Here is a 17738-nt window from a genome sequence, read left to right on the forward strand (position 1 = left end):
CGAGGGCCGCCTCCCAGAGGGGTTTCGAAGAGGCGACGCAGTACCACCCTAAGGAGGGGGTATTGTAACGGGCTGAACGCCCTTTAGATAGCTCCTCGATGGAATCTTGGTCAAGCAGCAGACGCCAGGTCTTACTCTGCAACCCGGCATCTGTGCGAGGCCTGAGCGGCGCCCAGACGACGCGCTCAGACACTCGGTGCAACCTTTCTCCGACAAGTAAATAAACACCACGCAAGTAGACTCTATAGCTCTCTATCGAATACAACCTCTTGTATACCTCGCGATTGCTCCCTGGAGCGCAGCCCCTTACATCTATAGCCTTATCTTTAGTAGAGCACTAATTTTAGTAGGGTGTTGCATCTGCTAAACAGTTGCAAGCACTGACCACCTACAGTAGCATGTGGCTTGCTGATTGGTGTTAGTGTGCTACACTCAGCGTAGCTCCAGATCTGTATACATCCCAGCAACAAGTAGCTGTTGATCCGTAAACCGTGAGTAGCGTTTCATGTCTCTGGTCGACCTGACATGCCATACTCTTGCAAGTAGGGGTTGTGAACGTGTGTGATTTAAAGAAAGTGTTTTTCGGATCACTCGCAACACACAGCCTCTAGATACATGTGTAGGTATATGTCTATGTATGTATGGTGCGTACTCTGCAAGGGTTTATGATCATTCAATCGACTATCGGCCGATCCACGTAGATCTGGGGAAGAGGGAGGCTAGCTTGTCTTTCCCCATATTGTTCGCCTACGGTAGGGCTACTACCGAATTGTCTACAGTACAGTAGTGCAAGCCCTGTCAATAAAAAAGCTGGATTATCTATATCTGAAGTCGGTGCTACTACAAAAGCCCGCCTTCGTAAAACATCAACATGACGCACTCAGCAGACATCATGCCAAACATTGAACCACATTCGTATAAATTGTACTACGCCTATGGTTTTGTTCCAATCTTTCTTTTCTTCTTAGCACGATATGTTTACCAGACCCTGGCTTCGCCTCTGCGCAATGTGCCAGGCCCATTCCTTGCTCGTTTTACGCGACTGTGGGAGCTTCAGTCTATCCGCAAGCATGACAACCCAACGTTGAACATCGCGCTACACGAGAGATATGGCAAGTTGGCCCGTTTTTTTCTTTCTCTTCGCTACTAGATGACGGCAGAACAGAGCTAGAGCCACTGACTAATTCAGGTCCTGTTGTGCGCCTCGCACCGAACGGATACAGTCTGAACAGCAGCGAATCCGCGAAGGTCATCCTTGGTCACCGCAACGGTCTTGACAAGTCAAAATATTACCATCCATTTGGCCTGGCGAGTGTCTTCAATGTCTTCACAGAAACGAGGTTATCGGTGCATGCCACAATCAGACGCCCGTTGGCACAGCTGTACTCACAAACAGCACTCCTTTCCTACGAGCCCTTTGTTGACACATGTAACTCTCTCCTGCTTAAGAGGCTCGAAGAGTATGCCGAAAATGGTGAGACTATGGATCTCCGGGATATGATGCAATTCTACGCCTTCGATGTCATTGGTGAAATCACAGTTGGAACACGGTTTGGCTTCATGGAGGTTGGTGACACAACCGGCATCATCACTGCCATCGAAAAGGGCACCACATACGCCTGCTTCATGGGATTGCTACCTGAATGGCACTGGTGGGTATCAAAATTGTCTGAAATCCTAAAACGGCAGCCAGGCTTCAAGAAAGTAGTCAACTTTGTGTGCCACCATGTGGACAATCGCATCTCAGGACGTACCAAGTCGCCTGGAGACCACAGCGACTTCCTGGACAAGATGCTGCGTGTGGAGAAAGAAGGCAAAGCTACACGCTTTCACATCGAAGAAGCTACTATACAAAATATCAATGCTGGTTCCGATACTTCGGCTATCGCCCTTACCACAGCCATCGCCCACCTATGCGTCTACCCCAACACCCTCGCCGCTCTCCGCAACGAACTCGATGCTGCTGCTGCTGCTGCTGCTGCCGGTAGCCTATCTGACCCAGTGACCTTCCAAGAGGCTCAGAAACTTCCTTACCTCCAAGCAGTCATCATGGAAGCCTTGCGCATCCACCCCGCCGTTGGGGCGCCATTGACCCGCGTAGCTGGCCCGGAAGGCCTTCAGATTGATGGGTATTACTTCCCACCCGGCACCGAAGTCGGTGTCAATGCCTGGGCTGTCCACAACAACACATCCATCTTTGGTCCGGACGCACACGTTTTCCGCCCAGAGCGCTGGCTCACAGAGAACAAGGAGGAGCGCGCGGTGCTGGACAGAAACCTCCTCAGCTTCGGCAACGGTGCGAGAACATGCATCGGGAAGAACATTAGTTTGATGGAGATGAGCAAGGTCATTGCCCATATTGTTCAGAAGTACGATTTTGACCTTCAGCCGAATGATCAGGGTCAGAAGTTTAGCTGGAAAACGAGGTGGTTTGCAAAGCCGATTGTACATGCCGTAGTCAAAAGACGTTCACGAGGTTAGAGGATTTGATTGTCATGCTCTCACACTACACTACACTTCAATACATGTATACAGCTCATGTTGGTGATAATGCCCCGCTAGCAAGCCTTGCTGATCTTGAACCCTCCGGGAACCAGCTTCTGGAAAGTCTGACTAGGGTCGTACCTCCTCGACACATCCTTCATGAACTCTACATTTTTCGCGCCATAGCCACAAAGCGGCTTCTGAGATGGAGCCGCAAAGTTCTGGTATAAGAAGCGATGTCTGTTTGCGCCGGCAGCTTTGCTGACCGCATCGACCCATTCCCTCGCCATCTCGTACATGGCGGCATCCTGGGCAGCATCGATCCATCGCGGCGTTATGAAGGCCACAATGAGATCCTCTGGGTTCTCTTCTAGCCCGAGCACATTTCCGCCTTGGGCTGCAGCGTGTGTCGAGTCGATCCTGGCAGTAGGCACATAGAAGTTGACCCAATCCAGATATTTCACCGTCTTGTTGTACTTGAGGTAGACTTGGTCCGATGCATTGTGGACAGCGAACAGGGTGGCTGCATCGTTTTTGAAGGTAATGGTTGCAGACGTGTCGCGGAATCCGTCGGCCTGGTTGGCGTCGAGTTCAGTGACAATATCGCCGATCGTGCGTAGGCCCATTGTGTTGGCGATTTGAGGCTGAAGCGATGTCAAGGGAGCCAGACCGGTAGAGTTGACAGTGCCGTCTGTGCTCGCCAGGGACAATGCAATAAGGGCCTGGCCAGTTGCAGTGTACGTGATGACCACCTGCGCACCATTGTTGGGTAGCGTGTTGCTGAGGGTTGTGAAGTTGACAATTGCATTGAGAGATGCAATGGCCGAGTCTGGAAAGTATGGTAGCAGGATCGAACCGCCCCATATCTTGGGCTGCTTGATGGCGGTGACATCAACTTGCGTCACAACCCCAAAGTTATTGCCACCACCCTTGAGCGCTTTGAAAAGCGCACTGTTGCTCTTCTGATTTGCATCGACTATAGCGCCCGAAGCCAGCACCACTTGGTAGTTGACTACGTTGTCCACAACCCATCCATGGCTGGCAAGCAGGTATGATTCTCCACCGCCTGTGGATACACCGCCGATCCCAGTGCCTCCACACAGGCCGCCCGGAACAAGCAGACCTTTGTCAGCGAACGCTTTGTACACCTGACCCCACCTAGCACCAGCTCCCAGGCGTACAGTCGTTCCATCCGGAGCGAGCTCAGCCTGATTGAGAGCACCAAGCACTATCGAAACACCACCATCAATGTTGTTGGCACCCGGGATCGGATTATGGCCACCAGACTTGATTGAAAAGGGGCACGAGTTTGTCGAGAGTAGCTTGACGCCTTTGGATACATCTCCAACCGTCTTTGGCTGAAAGACGCAGCCAGGTGCGAGGATGCTCGTGTTGGACCAGCGCTGATTATTGAGATCGCTATATGTAGCCTCATTGCTCAAAAAAACCTGACCTGGGACTTTGGTTTTGAGACTTTGGCACTATAACAGAAGCCTATATGTTAGTTGAGTTCGTAAACGGTATGTGCGTGGTGTATGGATCGTGATAGTCGATCAAGAGGTATTGGAGTTCAAATTCTATCTCCATTTCTCCGGGCCAACAGGAGGAGCAGAGGCATAACAAGGATCTTGCCTTGGTGATATGAGATAAGAAAAATATGTGAGGAATGACTAACGCAATTGAACGGGGCCCCAGCCGCACAGACAGCCGCGTTCAGCAGCAGAAGCAGAGCGCAGCGCATTTTTTTCCCTTCTTCTGGAACGACAGAGATGTAACAATAATGATAAAAATTCCAACAATCGAAAGTCTGATTGGGGGAAACGACTGGTGATGGGGTGGTTGCAAGAGGGCTGAACACCATCACCACATGCCTATAAGTGGTCGAAGGCGTACCATTGTCACCTGTTCGGGAGTCGGAGACCGGCATCGGGACGGGGCTCGCGTACACCTCGCCATATAGAGGTAACATCTGGCCCCATTCTCGGAATTGATGGATTTTGAGCTCTTGTCTGGTGTTTCTCCGACGTTTGCCCGTGCGGAACCCACATAGGCTACCTCAACGTTGTCCTTATAAAGAATATTGTGTTGATCAGATGTTTTGTCTGCAAAACCGACTAGCAAGCTCTTTACTAGAGTACGATATTTCCTCAACCTTGTCGACTTAACAAACTCAACGTCTCGTTTGCGGCACAATGACTGAAGCATGGAAGGCATTGGAGCAGTGCCTACCCCCTAGGGACAGCAACAGCGACACATGGTGGCAGCTCACAGGCCGTCATCTAGCTACGATTTTGGATGCGGCAGGGTATCCGGTCGAGAAGCAATATGAGGCATTACTGTTCCACTATCATTGGACGGTACCGTACATGGGTCGCGCCCCCGGGCAGCCACAGCGTTCCCCGTCTGAAGTGGCTTGGAAATCGCTCTTGGCCCTGGACGGCACGCCAATAGAATACTCTTGGAAATGGAACACTGCCGAGGATGGCTCTTTACCCAATGTACGCTACGTGGTAGAGCCTATTGGACGCGATGCAGGCACCGAGCTAGATCCGTTGAACCAGCAGGCGTCGCGTGAGCTGCTCTTCAAGCTCAAAAGGATTCTGCCGGGCATGGACAATACTTGGGCATGCCACTTTTTTGCGACGCTGTTCGACCACGACCACGCCGTGTTCATGACCGAGGCTGCGCGTGGGGGTCATTTGGGTACTAGCGTGCAGCTTGCGGTTGAATTCCACGACAAAGCAACGGCTATCAAGTCGTACTTCTTCCCTCGCAAGTATGGCCAGGCTGGCCTGATGCCGCTTGAGCAGTGGAGAATGTGCGTAGACGAGCTGAAAGCGGGGCACAAATCCGACTCCGGGGCTCCAGCAGCTGCCTTCTCGACACCGGCGCGCACTGCCGTCGACCAGTTCCTCAGTACCAGCCCGTACGGCCAGAAGCTCACGCCCATTTCGCTGGCCGTCGACAATGTCACACCGGAAGCTTCACGTCTCAAGTGGTACTTCCACACGACGCAGACGAGTTTTGCGTCAGTGCGTCATATCATGACACTCGACGGCGCCATTGCTTCGCCCAAGGTCGATCAGCTTCTCGATCAGCTTGCCTCACTTGTGAATGTCGTCAATGGGCTCGAAGACAAGTTTCCCGAAGACGCGGAGGTGCCTGCCGGGTCAGAGCTGGAGACCAGTCTCGACTTTGGAGAGCTGACGCAGGCGCTCAAGGGCTACCTGTACTATTTCGACATTGCACCTGGCAAGGCAGTGCCCGAAATTAAGCTCTTCGTGCCTACCCGGTACTATGGACGCAACGACCTGGTGCTTGGGCGTGCACTCACCCGGTGGATGGAGGCGAATGGACGGGGGTCGCACTGCCAGAGGTACCTCGAGATGCTGGAGAGGCTAGCTGGACATCGGCGGCTGGACGAGGGTAAGGGTCTGCAGACATATGTGAGTTGCCTGTTCAAGAAGGGCGAACTGGACATCACAACATACCTTGGTGCGGAGGCCTTTCATCCGGGGCGCCTTGGGTCCACAGGAGGGGGCCTGTTAACCAAGGCGTCCACGCTGCGCCGTGGTGACTCGTACTAGTCAACGTGGCACGAAGTGACGGTGGAACGATTGGGAGTGGCATGTGTCTGGGGCGCATTGCATGTTGCTGGCGGCTGGGTGGACATGATTGCAGCCAGCGCTCGCTTGCCATGGGCCCGATAGAGGTCTGATTGCGAGGAACCCATGGGTTCGCAGCTGCAGCAGGACACGCAAGCGAAGGCTGACAGGTCCTTGGGCCAACCGCCGTCAATCTCCTGTAATTAGCCATGGGAACCGGGGTTCCGGGGCGCCAAGCCCGAGTGTCATATAGCAGAGCGATACGCATAGTATGTATTCAAGCATGTTGCAGCAGTTGCATTGTTACACTGCAGGAAACACACGGTCCCGAACGTGATGAGCTACCTTCCCAAACCGGCCTAGCGGCAAATGTGCGTCCCGGCGCTGGTGCTAGCATTGTGCAGGCTGGCGGTTCCGACGCTAAACCATGGATGCACACACATGGTATGTAGATGCATATGTGGTATAACCTCAGCACCGTGACAACGCAGCCGTGCCTACTACAACTCTGCGCCGCTTGTCACTCTTGATTACAACACGCACAGCTTCGGAGTGGTCGGGATTCAAAGTCAGATTCGGTCTACTGTATGTGAACTAGCTCGCTCGAGAGGAAATCTAGCAGTCTACTCATGCCTCGTGCAAACGCCCTTCGACCACGACAAAGTTGGACCCAGGCGTGCGCCACATCTTTTCTAGCTTCAGGCCCGCCGAATCGAGCAGTTTGGCCCACATGTCCTCTGTGCGTTCACAGCCACCAATACCCATCATATTAACGTCTTGCATGGTAAGCTTAGCAGGCGCACCCGTAGCCGGTACCTCGTATTCGGCAATCAGGACCCTGCTGTCTGGCCCCATGGAAACGGCCGTGTTCTGAAGGATGCTTTGACACACGGCATCCGACCAGTCATGCAGAACGCGACGGAAGAAGTAGGCGCGTGCATTTTTCACAGGATTCGGCTCGAAGAAGGACGCAGCCTGAGCCTCGATCGCTGGCGACAGACCGCCCGCGACGGCGTCCTTGATGACGGGCGCCTGATCCTGGAGCACAAGTTTCCCCTTCAGGCCGGGAAAGCGTTGCTTGATGCGTTCGAGAGCGTGGCCCCGGCCGCCGCCAACATCGACCAAAACGACTTCGTCCTGTGCCAGCGGGACAGCATTGAGCTCTGCCTCGAAAGGATATGAGCTATCGAATTCCTTGACCGTGGCCTGTGAGCGCATGCCGTTGTTGAAGGCTTGGAACTTGCTCTCGTCGGCCTGGAGATACTCCCAGAAGCCCAAGTCGGTATGGGCGCCCAGGTGGAAGGCGGAGTGGTTGTAGTCGTCCGGGTTTTTGTACTGTGTTTTGGCGAGGAAGTCGGGTAGGGCAAAGGCCGCTTTGCCTGCCATGTCGTAGATCTCGCTGAACATGGATAGCGATTCAGGGACCAGGAAGGCACGTGACAGATGATTATGTGCATATGCGTCCTGGCCGGTTTCGGTGAAGATGTGGCACGAAGCGAGAGCGCGCATGATTCGAGCCACCACGACGCCATCTGCACCGACCGCCGAGGCGATATCCGCAACGCTGATGCTTGCTGGGGGGGATTCGGCTGCCGAGTTGCTCCAGGGCACGACGGCAAAGATGTTGAGGGCGCAGGCGATGCGAATGCAGGCGTTTTGCGTGGTCCGCGTCACGGCAAAGAAGACATTCTCGTCTGGATAGCGGGCGGCGATGGCGAGCTTCTCGGCCGCATCGACGAGCTGACAGCGCGTCTCTTGGTGGGCGAAGCCATTGGCCGCGTCGAAGGCGTCCCCAAGATGGGTGATTGTGCGCACAAGGGAGAGCAGGGTGCTGGGCGGCGCAGTCATGGTCGCGTACTTTGTTTAGCTCAGGCGGGCGTGGGATGGCACATGGCTTGGGTAGCCTACAAGTCTTATGCGTTTGGAATGCAAAGCAAAGCTTGGTGCTTGCATGCACCGCTCGGGGGGCCAAGGCCCGAGACGGTGTGCCGCTCATGCCATGTCGGAGCGTGCAAAAGAGGCTCGCAGCGGTGTTGCGTCGCGTTGCCTTGCCAGCAGCACCAGCATGGCGACACGAGGCCCGAGGGGGCTGGATCCCGTGTGCCCCGTACGGGTATTTAGGCGCCCTTGGTCCCTTTAGTTCACGGAATTCCTTGCCATGGCCCAGCATGGATTCGAGACATGGCGCCGACCTCGTTAGCGCAGCCCAACACCTCGCAGACCAATGTCGCGATGCGGTGCGCAGTGGGCCAGGGCTGTCGGACACTGCCGGTATCCGCGCGGCCTTGGATTGCGTACAGTCGCTGCTGTTCCAGCTCGAGCCGACTGCCTTTGTCCAGCGACTTGCAGACCAGGTGCGGCCGCCTCCACTCTCCTCGTCCCTCGCCTCCCGTCCCTCGCCTCGCGCCCCTCGCGCCCCTCGCGCCTCTTCGTACGCACCGCCTGAGGTCGGTGCTTATCTGTTGTAAGCAACTGCTGACATGAGCACAGAGTCAGCTCCTTGCGTGCGTGCAGTGGTTGGGCGAGTTCCAGGTGCTGGCCTATCTGCCGCTCGAGGCAGACCAAGGGCTGCCTATCCAGGACATGGCCGAGCTGGCTGACGTGCCTGAGGCGCAGCTGTGCCGGATTGTGCGTCTCACAGCCATGGGCGGCTTCTTGCGCGAACCACAGCCTGGCTATGTTGCCCACACTGCGCTTTCGGCCAGCTTTGTCCGGCGGCTGGCTCAGCTAGACTCGGCCATGTTCCTGGCCGAGACGGTGGCGCCGTGCATGCTACACATGGCGGCCGCCTCCCGGCACGCCCACACGCACCAGGCCGAAGGGCTCGCCATGGACTGGGGCAGCAAGCGGGTGCAGCGGTTGTGGTCAAGCTTCGTGGGGGCCATGGGCGGCGCTGATCAAGACTCTCACATCCTGGCCCAGATCGACTGGGCAAGCCTGGCTCGCGATGCCGCGCCGTCGCCGCCGAGGGGGGGTGGTGGTGGTGGTGGTGTAGTGGTAGTGGTGGTGGTGGTGGTCATGGCCATGATGATGGTGGTGGTTGGCGTCGACGACGTGGGGGGCTCTTCTCCGCCCCGCGGCCCGGCGGCGGCAGCGGGAGCGGTCCTGGCGCTGGCGGAAAGCCATCCCGCCCTGCGCTTTGTCGTGCAGACGACGGACGCGGCGCCGCCCCCAAGCGCCACCGCCACTGTCTCCGCCACTTCCGCCACCGCTTCCGCCACCTCCGCCTCCGCGGCCCCCACGCCCCCCAGCCACAGCACCAGCCACAGCCACAACCACAACCACAACCACCACCACAACGTCCGCATGTGCCAGCGAGCCCACGGCGCGCCGCAGACCATCACCGACGCCGCCCTCTACCTCGTGCGCGTGCCCGCAAACATCCCCGGCCCCATCCGCCCACGCATCGCCGCCGAACTGCGCGCCCACCTGCCCGTCCTCCAGGCGCAGCGAGGCGCGCTGCTGATCCTAACGTCGCCTCTGCTGCCGGAGCCTGGCACGGTCTCACGTCAGACCGAGCTGCTCGCACGCGTGCGCGACCTTGCCCGCCTGCAGCTGGTCGGCAGCGGCCTGTTGACCCTGCAGGAGCTGGTGGAGCTTGTTGGCAGCATCCACGACGCCCACGGCGGCCTGGTCGTGGTCAAGCAGCTCCACGCCCCCAACAGCGCCTTCGTGGGACTAGGACTGCGTTATCAGCCCTTGCTGCCGCTGACCGGCTAAAGTGTCATGGCCGTGGGGGGCCTGACCCCGCGAACCATGGAGGAGGCAGCCAGAGCGGACCATGCCTTTTGTCGTATTATGTAGCACTTCTCGTTGTTGTTGTTGTTGCTGTTGCAACCGCTCAGACGGGAGCCATGTAGACCAACTAGCAGTATACCCTCTCGACCCACACCGATGGTGACCAGCCGATCTCTCGTCCTTGTCGTTGTAGTTGGCATCGTCGTCATCTTCCCTCGTCGTTGACCACCACCAGAGCGTGGCTTCACAGCGAAACGGGTTAGTGTTGCACACCAACATGGCCAACCCCTCGGCCTCGACGCCGCTCAAGCTGCGTGACAGCTGTGACGCCTGTGCCGCATCAAAGGTGAAATGCCACAAGCAGAAGCCCACCTGCTCGCGTTGCCAGAGGCGTGGCACTGCCTGCCACTACCTGGCCACCAAGCGCTCTGGCCGCCGCGTCGACTCGGTCGCCTTCTCTCCCGCCACTGCGTCGTCAGGGACGCACTGGGAGCATTTCGACTTGGACTCATGGCTCAGCGCGAGCACCACGATAGCATCCACCCACTCGACCAACGACGACATCTTCCTGCGCCAGTTGCTTACCCCGACTGCCTCCTCTGCCGGCGCTACTTCCGCCCAGTCCTCGGCCCTCAATCTATCCTCTGCCGGACCCAACGACGATCCTCTCATGACGCAGTCCATGTCGACCGTCACGACCCCTTGTACGCCCTCAAACTCTCTGGGGGCCGGGTCTGGTGGTGTATCGCCCGTACACCTGCCCATGGACCTGGACGACTACCTGCCATCATCCATGGGCCTCTGGGCCCCCAGAATCGACGACACATCCGCTCTCGACACACTGCCCCCACTCGAAATAGGCACAGAGTCGCAATCCTCGGCTTCAGACATCGCTACCACATCCCTCGACACCTGCCTCACACGAGCTACAAGAATCATGCAACAACAATTCTACCAAGCCACTTTGGAATCGTCAAATACTTTCTGTAAGCTTCGCGAACAAGGCGAAAATACAAGTGTAACCGGACCAGCCCTGGACCTCGTCATCGAAGCGAACAAGCAGTACATTAGCCAGGTTGACTCCATGCTGCAGTGTCAATGCTTGCATGACGGCTATCTCCTCACAATACTCTCACTCATTGTGTTCAAGGTTTTGGACTCTTACGACGCAGCCGCAAGCTCATCCGAGACTCAAAGAGCTGATACCGATGCCACAGAAGATGATGTGCGGCGTATGGCTGCACAGCGCGTCATGGGCGAGCTGCATCGCGTACAGCGTCTAGTAAACCAGCTATCCATCAACATCAAGCGACACACAACCACAGAAGCCCAAGAAAAAGTGCTAGGATCACTTACATCCGATAGGCGGAATGTCGAGGGCGAAGCATTTCTTCCCTTCTCGACAGTCATGCTGAGCCAATTGGAGACGGATATGAGAAAACGACTTAGAAGCCTTTCGCTGGCAATGACGCTGCATCTTAGAAGGGGTTGAGCATTGTTAGATAGACATTATTCATTTCAATATCTTGTACATCGCTTCTCTTGCTTGCATATCCCCACTGTGCTTGTTATGAGCCCCGAGTACTCTCTGGCCAGCGATGAAGGAGAGTGCCTTAATGGGAAGGCTATCACTCTGGATGGTGGAGCTGCATAATTGCACATTGATGGAACTTTCTCAGGTAGCCATGACAAAGCTCAAGTGTCTGGATATAGATCACTCTGCATAGATAATTCTATGACCAATCAGCACTTGTACAATCATCTGCGAAAGATTTGAGGTAATCAATTATTTGCCTGTGTCAATATTACGCTCCTCCTTGCATCCTCATCGCAGATATCTCGTGCCACTTTGGGCATAGATCACCTTATCAACCGGCAGAGTCAAAGCCGTGCCATCTTCATCGTGAAAGCACCACGACTTCGAAAACTAAGCCTTATTTGGTGAGTGGATACAACGCCGAGAGCAAATTCAGGTACACTTCTGCAGATGAAAACTATTTACTCTTTTTTAGTAACACGGGAATCAACAGTGCAAGGTTTGTCAGCATGCATCAGTCTTGATTGACGCGTTAAGGCCCCCTATTTGGCGCCTCAACCCAGCCATCTTACGTGGCGGCCCTGTATATGCTTATCTTTCCCGATTGGGCGCTTTGCAGCGAAGTATGTCGCCACCATGACTGCATAATCAACGTTAGAAACCCAGCATGCGACACTCCAGTCATGTTTCCGAAATACTCAGCAAAGTCTAGTACAGATGGGGACCATCTTTGAGACCAATTTGTTATGGGAAAGTTTGATTCGGGCATCACCGGCGAGCTCGGAATCCGACACGCACCCATGCCGAGCTTGCGGAACGTAACCCTGACCGGATGTCTGCACACATAGACATGCTAAATATACTCAGCCGCAGTCGATTGATTGAGAAAGAATCCCGGCCACCAGGGGCGCTACTTGCTTTCCACGTGCTAAATCCCAATACCCAGAGCTATGGTTGTACATGGCCCCGTTCCTGTTCATCCTTGCATAAGAAAAATATGTCCGAACTCCCATCCTTCCACAGCACGTCTTCTGAACCCCTGTCTAGTTGTAGTATTACAAAGTCTGATCATCACGCGGTGATCTGACGATTGCTGACTGGATCCGCTATGCAGAAGTCTCGGATTGCCAGCCAGCCTTTTTCGAATGGATCGAGAGTTATGAGTGTGAAGATTGGGAATGCCTGTCGCCATGCGTAACTCCCACTGTTTGAGTGCGTTCATCTCTAATCTGCCATTTCTCTTTTCTCAGCATGCAGTCACATCCCTAGCTCTTCTGACACTACTATGCTCAGATTGACTGCAGCGCCTTTCTCAACAAGATATGGGAAGCTCTGTCTGCTAAGCACTTTCTCACTATGGCGTCTGATGCTCATATCGTCGGTAGTCCCCTTCTAGAGATGGAATATCATGTTGGTGTATCGAAATGGGTAAAGATGAACGTCGACGAAATTGCAGGCTATCGTTAGATGCGCGTCGCGCACCAGAAATATGCGAGCTCTGGTATAAAGAAGCTGGTGATCAAGAGACATGAATGAAAAAAGCAGTTTCAAGTATAGAACGGCGAAGAGTATGTGGGAACACGTGGGTGTAGAAGCGGACATGCGGTGGAGTGAGTATGATCATGACAAAGATGTTGAGTCTGGAAGACAAGGTAGTTCGGCATCCGAGGGTAACCCCAGCCTTTAAATTTGGTGGATTTAGATATAAGCTTCAATGGCATCATGGATGTTGAGACTTTAGATATAGTCAGTCCCCAGTGACCAAAATCGCCACGGAAAGATATTTTTCGCAATTGCTAATTGTCCTTTCGGAAACAAGATAGTCTTCTAGTTCCGATACTGATTACCCATGTTGTCTTCAATCTCTTTCGATTTGCTGTGCAATTACCACTTAAACCCCTCACAAAAGCCACCAATCCACCGCCTTCGCGAGCTCAGACTGTCACAGGAAAGCACAAAAGTCACGAAAACTTCAAGCTGTAACGCAATTTGGGAAGTGAATACAATTATTCAATTAACTGCTCGATTATGTAGATTCACCACACCTTATGCTAGCCTGTACGTCTTTTTGACAGCATCAGCAACCTATTGGCATGTCAGCATCTGCATTCAAATTCTCAGCCACAGTGACAAGGTAACTTTACCTTTTCAGCCACGGCATACACGTTAGCCATGGGACCTCCAGACACCGCCATAGGAAACGTGCTCACATCGGCGATGCGCAGTCCACTAACACCATAGACTTTGTGCTCCGCATCGACAACGCCGCCTAATTCTCGCGGCATCATAGGCGCAGAGCAGCACTGGTGTGCGCTTGAGACACCTAGTGAATTACGAATTATAGTCTCAAACTCTTCATCGCTTTGGACATGCGCTCCGAGCGGGGCAGCCTCTGCGGTACCCATGACCGCCATGTCGGGTGCAGACATAATCTGGCGCAGCTTTCGCAGCGTCGCAATGAAGATGGGCACATCTGAAGGGTCAGTGGCTGTGCGGTAATCTAATTTGGGTTCCGTCCGAACATCAGTTGACTGAATCGTGATCTTGCCACGACTAAAGGGTTTTAGAACAGCCACCATGACTGACGAGAACGTGTCCCATGCTGTGACTGACACTGCCACGTCCGGATTTTCCAATTGCTGTATGAGTATGCTGCGCTGGGCTTTGTAACCTGCCACAACAGTCCGATCTTCGTCTGCTGGGAGAGAAGCGGCTGCGTCGCGTTTCTTAGCATCGCTGATGACGGAAGCACTGGCCTGGGTCAGATCCTTGAAAGACAGAGCGCCGAAAGTGGTACCAAGGCCCCGCACTATGGTGAATGCACTAGGCTGGTGATTGTCGTATAGCGCCCGCTGCTCAGTGGCGAATGTGGCATTCGTGGCGATGGAGCCAGCATTGGGAGTGATCAGATTGCTGACTAGGCCGAGGTCAGTTTTTTGTGCTGCAAAAAAGATAAGACAGTGCGAAAGAGTTGACTCACAGTTGTACTGCACACTAATCGAAGCATGATCTTGAAAGTTGGTCCCGACTCCTGGTAGCTTTGCAACGATTGGAATACCTAGCGATTTGAGCACCTGTTCTGGTCCAACACCAGACAGCTGCAGAATCTGAGGCGTGTGTACTGCCCCAGCAGCAACTATGATTTCTTTCGAGGCAAGAACAGTCGAAGTATTGGCTCTAGAGCTCCCGAAATATTGTACACCAGTGGCCCGAGTGCCTTTGAAGAGAATCTTGGCCACTTGATGCTCAACCAAGATGTGATAGTTTGAGCGTTTTGAGACCCGGTCATAATGAGCAACACGTGCACTACACCTAGTCTGTGTCTTCGGGTCCAGGGCGCTTGGTACCCAAAAGAGTCCTGCATTGACTCCGGATGATGGGTCGCGGATGGGATTCATGCCAGTTGACTTCGCGGCTGACCACCATTGGCCGGATCCAGGGTAATTGTAGTTTGCATAGCCGTACTGAAGAGGTCCACCGTGTCCCCTGATTGAATCATCCCAAGAGATGTTCGAAGCAGCAGCGAAAGCTGGGTCCGGTGGGTTGAAATTCTCCCCCTAAGTGAAGAGAATTGAGCCAGGAATCTTTGTTTTTGGTTGTTTGCGACGGATCAAACATACCTTTTTGAAAAATGGGAGCATTTCATTCCAACCCCATCCCTTGTTGCCTAGAGATACCCAGGCAGAATAGTCAGCTTTAGTCGCCCTATACTCTCTAGCATCAGTCGTAGATCCTGCAGCAACTGTACGAATTATTAAAGATGTACCTAAGGATGTTCATGGCGTTAATAGTAGAACCGCCTCCAACTACTTTCCCGACAACTACTTGCTCTGTACGGCCGTTCAAAGCAGTGAGAGGTTCCGTCACTAATCCAGGCCAAAAGTATGGAACAGGATTCCAGGCACCGGGTACGCGAACACCATCTTCTCCTTGGTCGAAGCGCCCTGCCTCAATCACAAGGACCGTTACTGCCTTACATCAGCCCAATTATTCACATCAAAATATGTATCAAGATGAACATTGACGAACTCTTGGGATCTTCAGTGAGCCTATCGGCAAGGACAAGTCCCGATGGCCCACCTCCTATGATAACAAAATCGTAATTGGTCGATTGGACCGCTCTTGCCGAAACATATGAAGCATGGGGAGGAATGACAGCGCACTCAACCAATGAGAGCCCGAACGGCAGTACAAGGGCCCAGAATTTGGTCATTTTCTGGTCAGGCGAATAGTAAAAAGATGTGTTATTGGTACCGCTGGAATGGACAACTTGCTTTGAAATCGCATACAGGGTTAAATACTTTATTACGATGCAGAAATCTATAAGAATAGCGCGTCTGCTGGTGTCGGGGGGCGAATCAGCTTGTGGGCATGGATCTCCGAACGCTGCAGGGGCAATGACCGAAACTGGTTAGGAACTGGCGACCAATACCGAGCAGCACCACTAGTATCTAATGCTTTTCGGGACTGGCCAAACAAAGCCGAGCACACGCAAAACAGATGCAACCCTCACGGAAAAATAGCCGCATGGGCCGTCGAATTCTGAAAGTCGGTAAATCGGTGTCCGATCTTTTGTTTAGGGGTATTAGCGGAGTGGCAAAGGTCTGATCGTTTCATTTCTCTGCCTGTCGCACGTCCAGATTCATTTCAGGAAATTATGTGAAGTACATGGTGTGTAGACCCTAGCTACAAGGCTCAGCAGGAGACAAGATTGAGTCCTATATCGCCTCTTGAACAATAGTACTGCAACTCGATGCACGAAAGAACATCCTAATCAAGTCAAGATGAGGATCGTCTGCTTTAGCCACGAGTTCCAAATCGAGGAACTTCCGAACACCTTCAGTGGAATACACGAGCACAGGAGAAATTGACATGATACTATACTTGCCCAAGACCTGCAAAATTGCTCAGTTACTATTTGAGATGAAGTACACTAGTGAATTGCGGAGCTCAGAAGACTGGTTACCACGTTTGAAACTTTCCTTATGTTTTTCGACTTCACCGAGCTACGGGAAGGTCCTCTTTTAGGCTCAGTTGATGGATTTCTTCTGTGCATTATAGAGCTCGGAACACTGGTCGCGTGAGTGCTAAGTCTCTCATATTTTGAGTAGATTACAGCTACTGGGAAGCAGATGCATAGTCATTCCGAAATTGAGCTAAGCCCCTGTGACCAGTATGATACCTGCAAGTGCATTGCCGGCCTAGGGACTGGGCTCCTGGTAAGACCAGCCTTTTCCATGACCAGATCCGTGTGTTGCATTGTGAGAATCGGAACCGAATTCTTACGACAGAAGTTCAGTTTGGAAATTCTTTTTCTATCAAGTCGTCAAAAGTTTATAGCTTGAAGACATTCATAGCAATGTATTACTAGATTTCTGGGCGTACGTTGCGCCCAATGTCACGGCCCCGCAGATCTAGTAGCACCTCGACGCGACGTAAGAAAGGAAATTGCTCTTTTCAAACGTAAACTAAATGATAAAATTAGGACTTCCCTGCTGCCTGCTATCCTGGACTAAATCCTTCCTAGAAAACAGACTACTAGAGCTATCCTTTGATGGCCAAGTAGAAGATCTACAGGAGGTAAACACTAATACGCCCTAAGGCAGCCCCGCTTCTCCAATCCTATTTTTAATCTACATAAAACCACTATTTTAGTCAATTACAACAAATGGAAATATCTACTCCTCTTCTTATATAGACGACCTACAGATATCAGTATCTACAACATCTATTAAGAAAAACGTTAGATTACTAGAAAAAGAGACCCAAAAACTTTTTAACCTAGCAGAGGAGCTAGCAATTAAATTCGATAGCTTAAAGACTAAACTAGTAAATTAGACTAGATTAAAAAAGGATCAAGATTCTCTCACACTACCAACCTAGGAGACCTTTTAACCAAAACAGCAAATTGGATGGCTAGGCATCTACTTTGACAAAGCCCTTAAGTTCAAGGATCACTGCTTTATTAGAAATCAACAGGCAAGCCAAGCCTTTACTCGGCTAAGCAGACTAGCAAATAGCAATAAAGGCCTATCACCTAGAGCCTTTAGACAATTATACCTTGCCTGCATCACTAGCGTAGCAGACTATAGTTGTCAGATCTTCTGGAAACAACAACAACAAGCTCTTAAACAAAGGCAATTACTACAAAACAGAGCGTGTAGGAAGATTCTAGGCACATTTAAGACCTCCCCAACTATACCTAGTGAGGTAGAGGCCTGCCTCTACCCGACCTAGAGTAAGGTTAAACAACGCTCTTCGACAATACGCCTTTAGAGCTCAAAAACTAGCCCCAAACCACCCAATTAATATTGCTATAACTAGCAATAAAGGGGACAACTAGATCAGATCACTAGATCTATCTCCTACAGTCC

The 17738-nt window shown here is 52.8% G+C and overlaps 7 protein-coding genes across 7 annotated transcripts; 4 read left to right on the forward strand and 3 right to left on the reverse strand.

Moving 5' to 3' along the window:
• Positions 1-892: 892 nt before the first annotated feature.
• Positions 893-2481, forward strand: SETTUDRAFT_111436 (uncharacterized protein; the record flags this gene model as incomplete). Its single annotated transcript, XM_008028473.1, has 2 exons — positions 893-1124; positions 1190-2481. The coding sequence occupies 2 exons, from the start codon at positions 893-895 to the stop codon at positions 2479-2481; spliced, it is 1524 nt and encodes a 507-aa protein (XP_008026664.1).
• Positions 2482-2558: 77 nt separating this feature from the next.
• SETTUDRAFT_161786 (uncharacterized protein) lies at positions 2559-4225 on the reverse strand (the record flags this gene model as incomplete). Its single annotated transcript, XM_008028474.1, has 2 exons — positions 2559-3965; positions 4160-4225. 2 exons carry the CDS (start codon positions 4223-4225, stop codon positions 2559-2561), a joined length of 1473 nt encoding a protein of 490 aa, XP_008026665.1.
• A 451-nt stretch (positions 4226-4676) lies between these two features.
• SETTUDRAFT_111387 (uncharacterized protein) lies at positions 4677-6071 on the forward strand (the record flags this gene model as incomplete). The annotated part of the gene is made up of 1 exon (XM_008028475.1): positions 4677-6071. One exon carries the CDS (start codon positions 4677-4679, stop codon positions 6069-6071), a length of 1395 nt encoding a protein of 464 aa, XP_008026666.1.
• Positions 6072-6645: 574 nt separating this feature from the next.
• Positions 6646-8177, reverse strand: SETTUDRAFT_169630 (uncharacterized protein). The gene has a single exon (XM_008028476.1). The coding sequence runs from the start codon at positions 7935-7937 to the stop codon at positions 6717-6719; it is 1221 nt and encodes a 406-aa protein (XP_008026667.1). The 5' UTR covers positions 7938-8177; the 3' UTR covers positions 6646-6716.
• A 402-nt stretch (positions 8178-8579) lies between these two features.
• On the forward strand, positions 8580-9809 carry SETTUDRAFT_111323 (uncharacterized protein; the record flags this gene model as incomplete). Its single annotated transcript, XM_008028477.1, has 2 exons — positions 8580-9046; positions 9212-9809. Coding segments are annotated over 2 exons (1065 nt in total), but the record flags the coding sequence as incomplete, so codon positions are not given.
• Positions 9810-10104: 295 nt separating this feature from the next.
• SETTUDRAFT_29058 (uncharacterized protein) lies at positions 10105-11319 on the forward strand (the record flags this gene model as incomplete). The annotated part of the gene is made up of 1 exon (XM_008028440.1): positions 10105-11319. One exon carries the CDS (start codon positions 10105-10107, stop codon positions 11317-11319), a length of 1215 nt encoding a protein of 404 aa, XP_008026631.1.
• Positions 11320-13360: 2041 nt separating this feature from the next.
• On the reverse strand, positions 13361-15597 carry SETTUDRAFT_47852 (uncharacterized protein). Its single transcript, XM_008028449.1, has 6 exons — positions 15394-15597; positions 15131-15332; positions 14985-15069; positions 14345-14921; positions 13509-14281; positions 13361-13449 (listed from the first exon to the last, which is right to left on the reverse strand). The coding sequence occupies exons 1-6, from the start codon at positions 15575-15577 to the stop codon at positions 13411-13413; spliced, it is 1860 nt and encodes a 619-aa protein (XP_008026640.1). The 5' UTR covers positions 15578-15597; the 3' UTR covers positions 13361-13410.
• Positions 15598-17738: the final 2141 nt, after the last annotated feature.

This window comes from Exserohilum turcica, assembly GCF_000359705.1.
Source record: "Exserohilum turcica Et28A unplaced genomic scaffold SETTUscaffold_25, whole genome shotgun sequence".
NCBI lineage: Eukaryota > Fungi > Ascomycota > Dothideomycetes > Pleosporales > Pleosporaceae > Exserohilum > Exserohilum turcicum.

Excerpts from the sequence above, each read along its gene's own strand:
- SETTUDRAFT_169630 (XM_008028476.1), bottom strand. The coding sequence starts at position 7,937 with ATGACTGCGCCGCCCAGCACCCTGCTCTCCCTTGTGCGCACAATCACC.
- SETTUDRAFT_47852 (XM_008028449.1), bottom strand. The coding sequence starts at position 15,577 with ATGACCAAATTCTGGGCCCTTGTACTGCCGTTCGGGCTCTCATTGGTT. Across the intron at positions 15,333-15,393 it reads GCTCACTGAAGATCCCAAGA|TAACGGTCCTTGTGATTGAG; the intron begins GTTCGTCAATGT and ends GATGTAAGGCAG. Across the intron at positions 14,282-14,344 it reads GATTAGTGTGCAGTACAACT|TCAGCAATCTGATCACTCCC; the intron begins GTGAGTCAACTC and ends ACCTCGGCCTAG.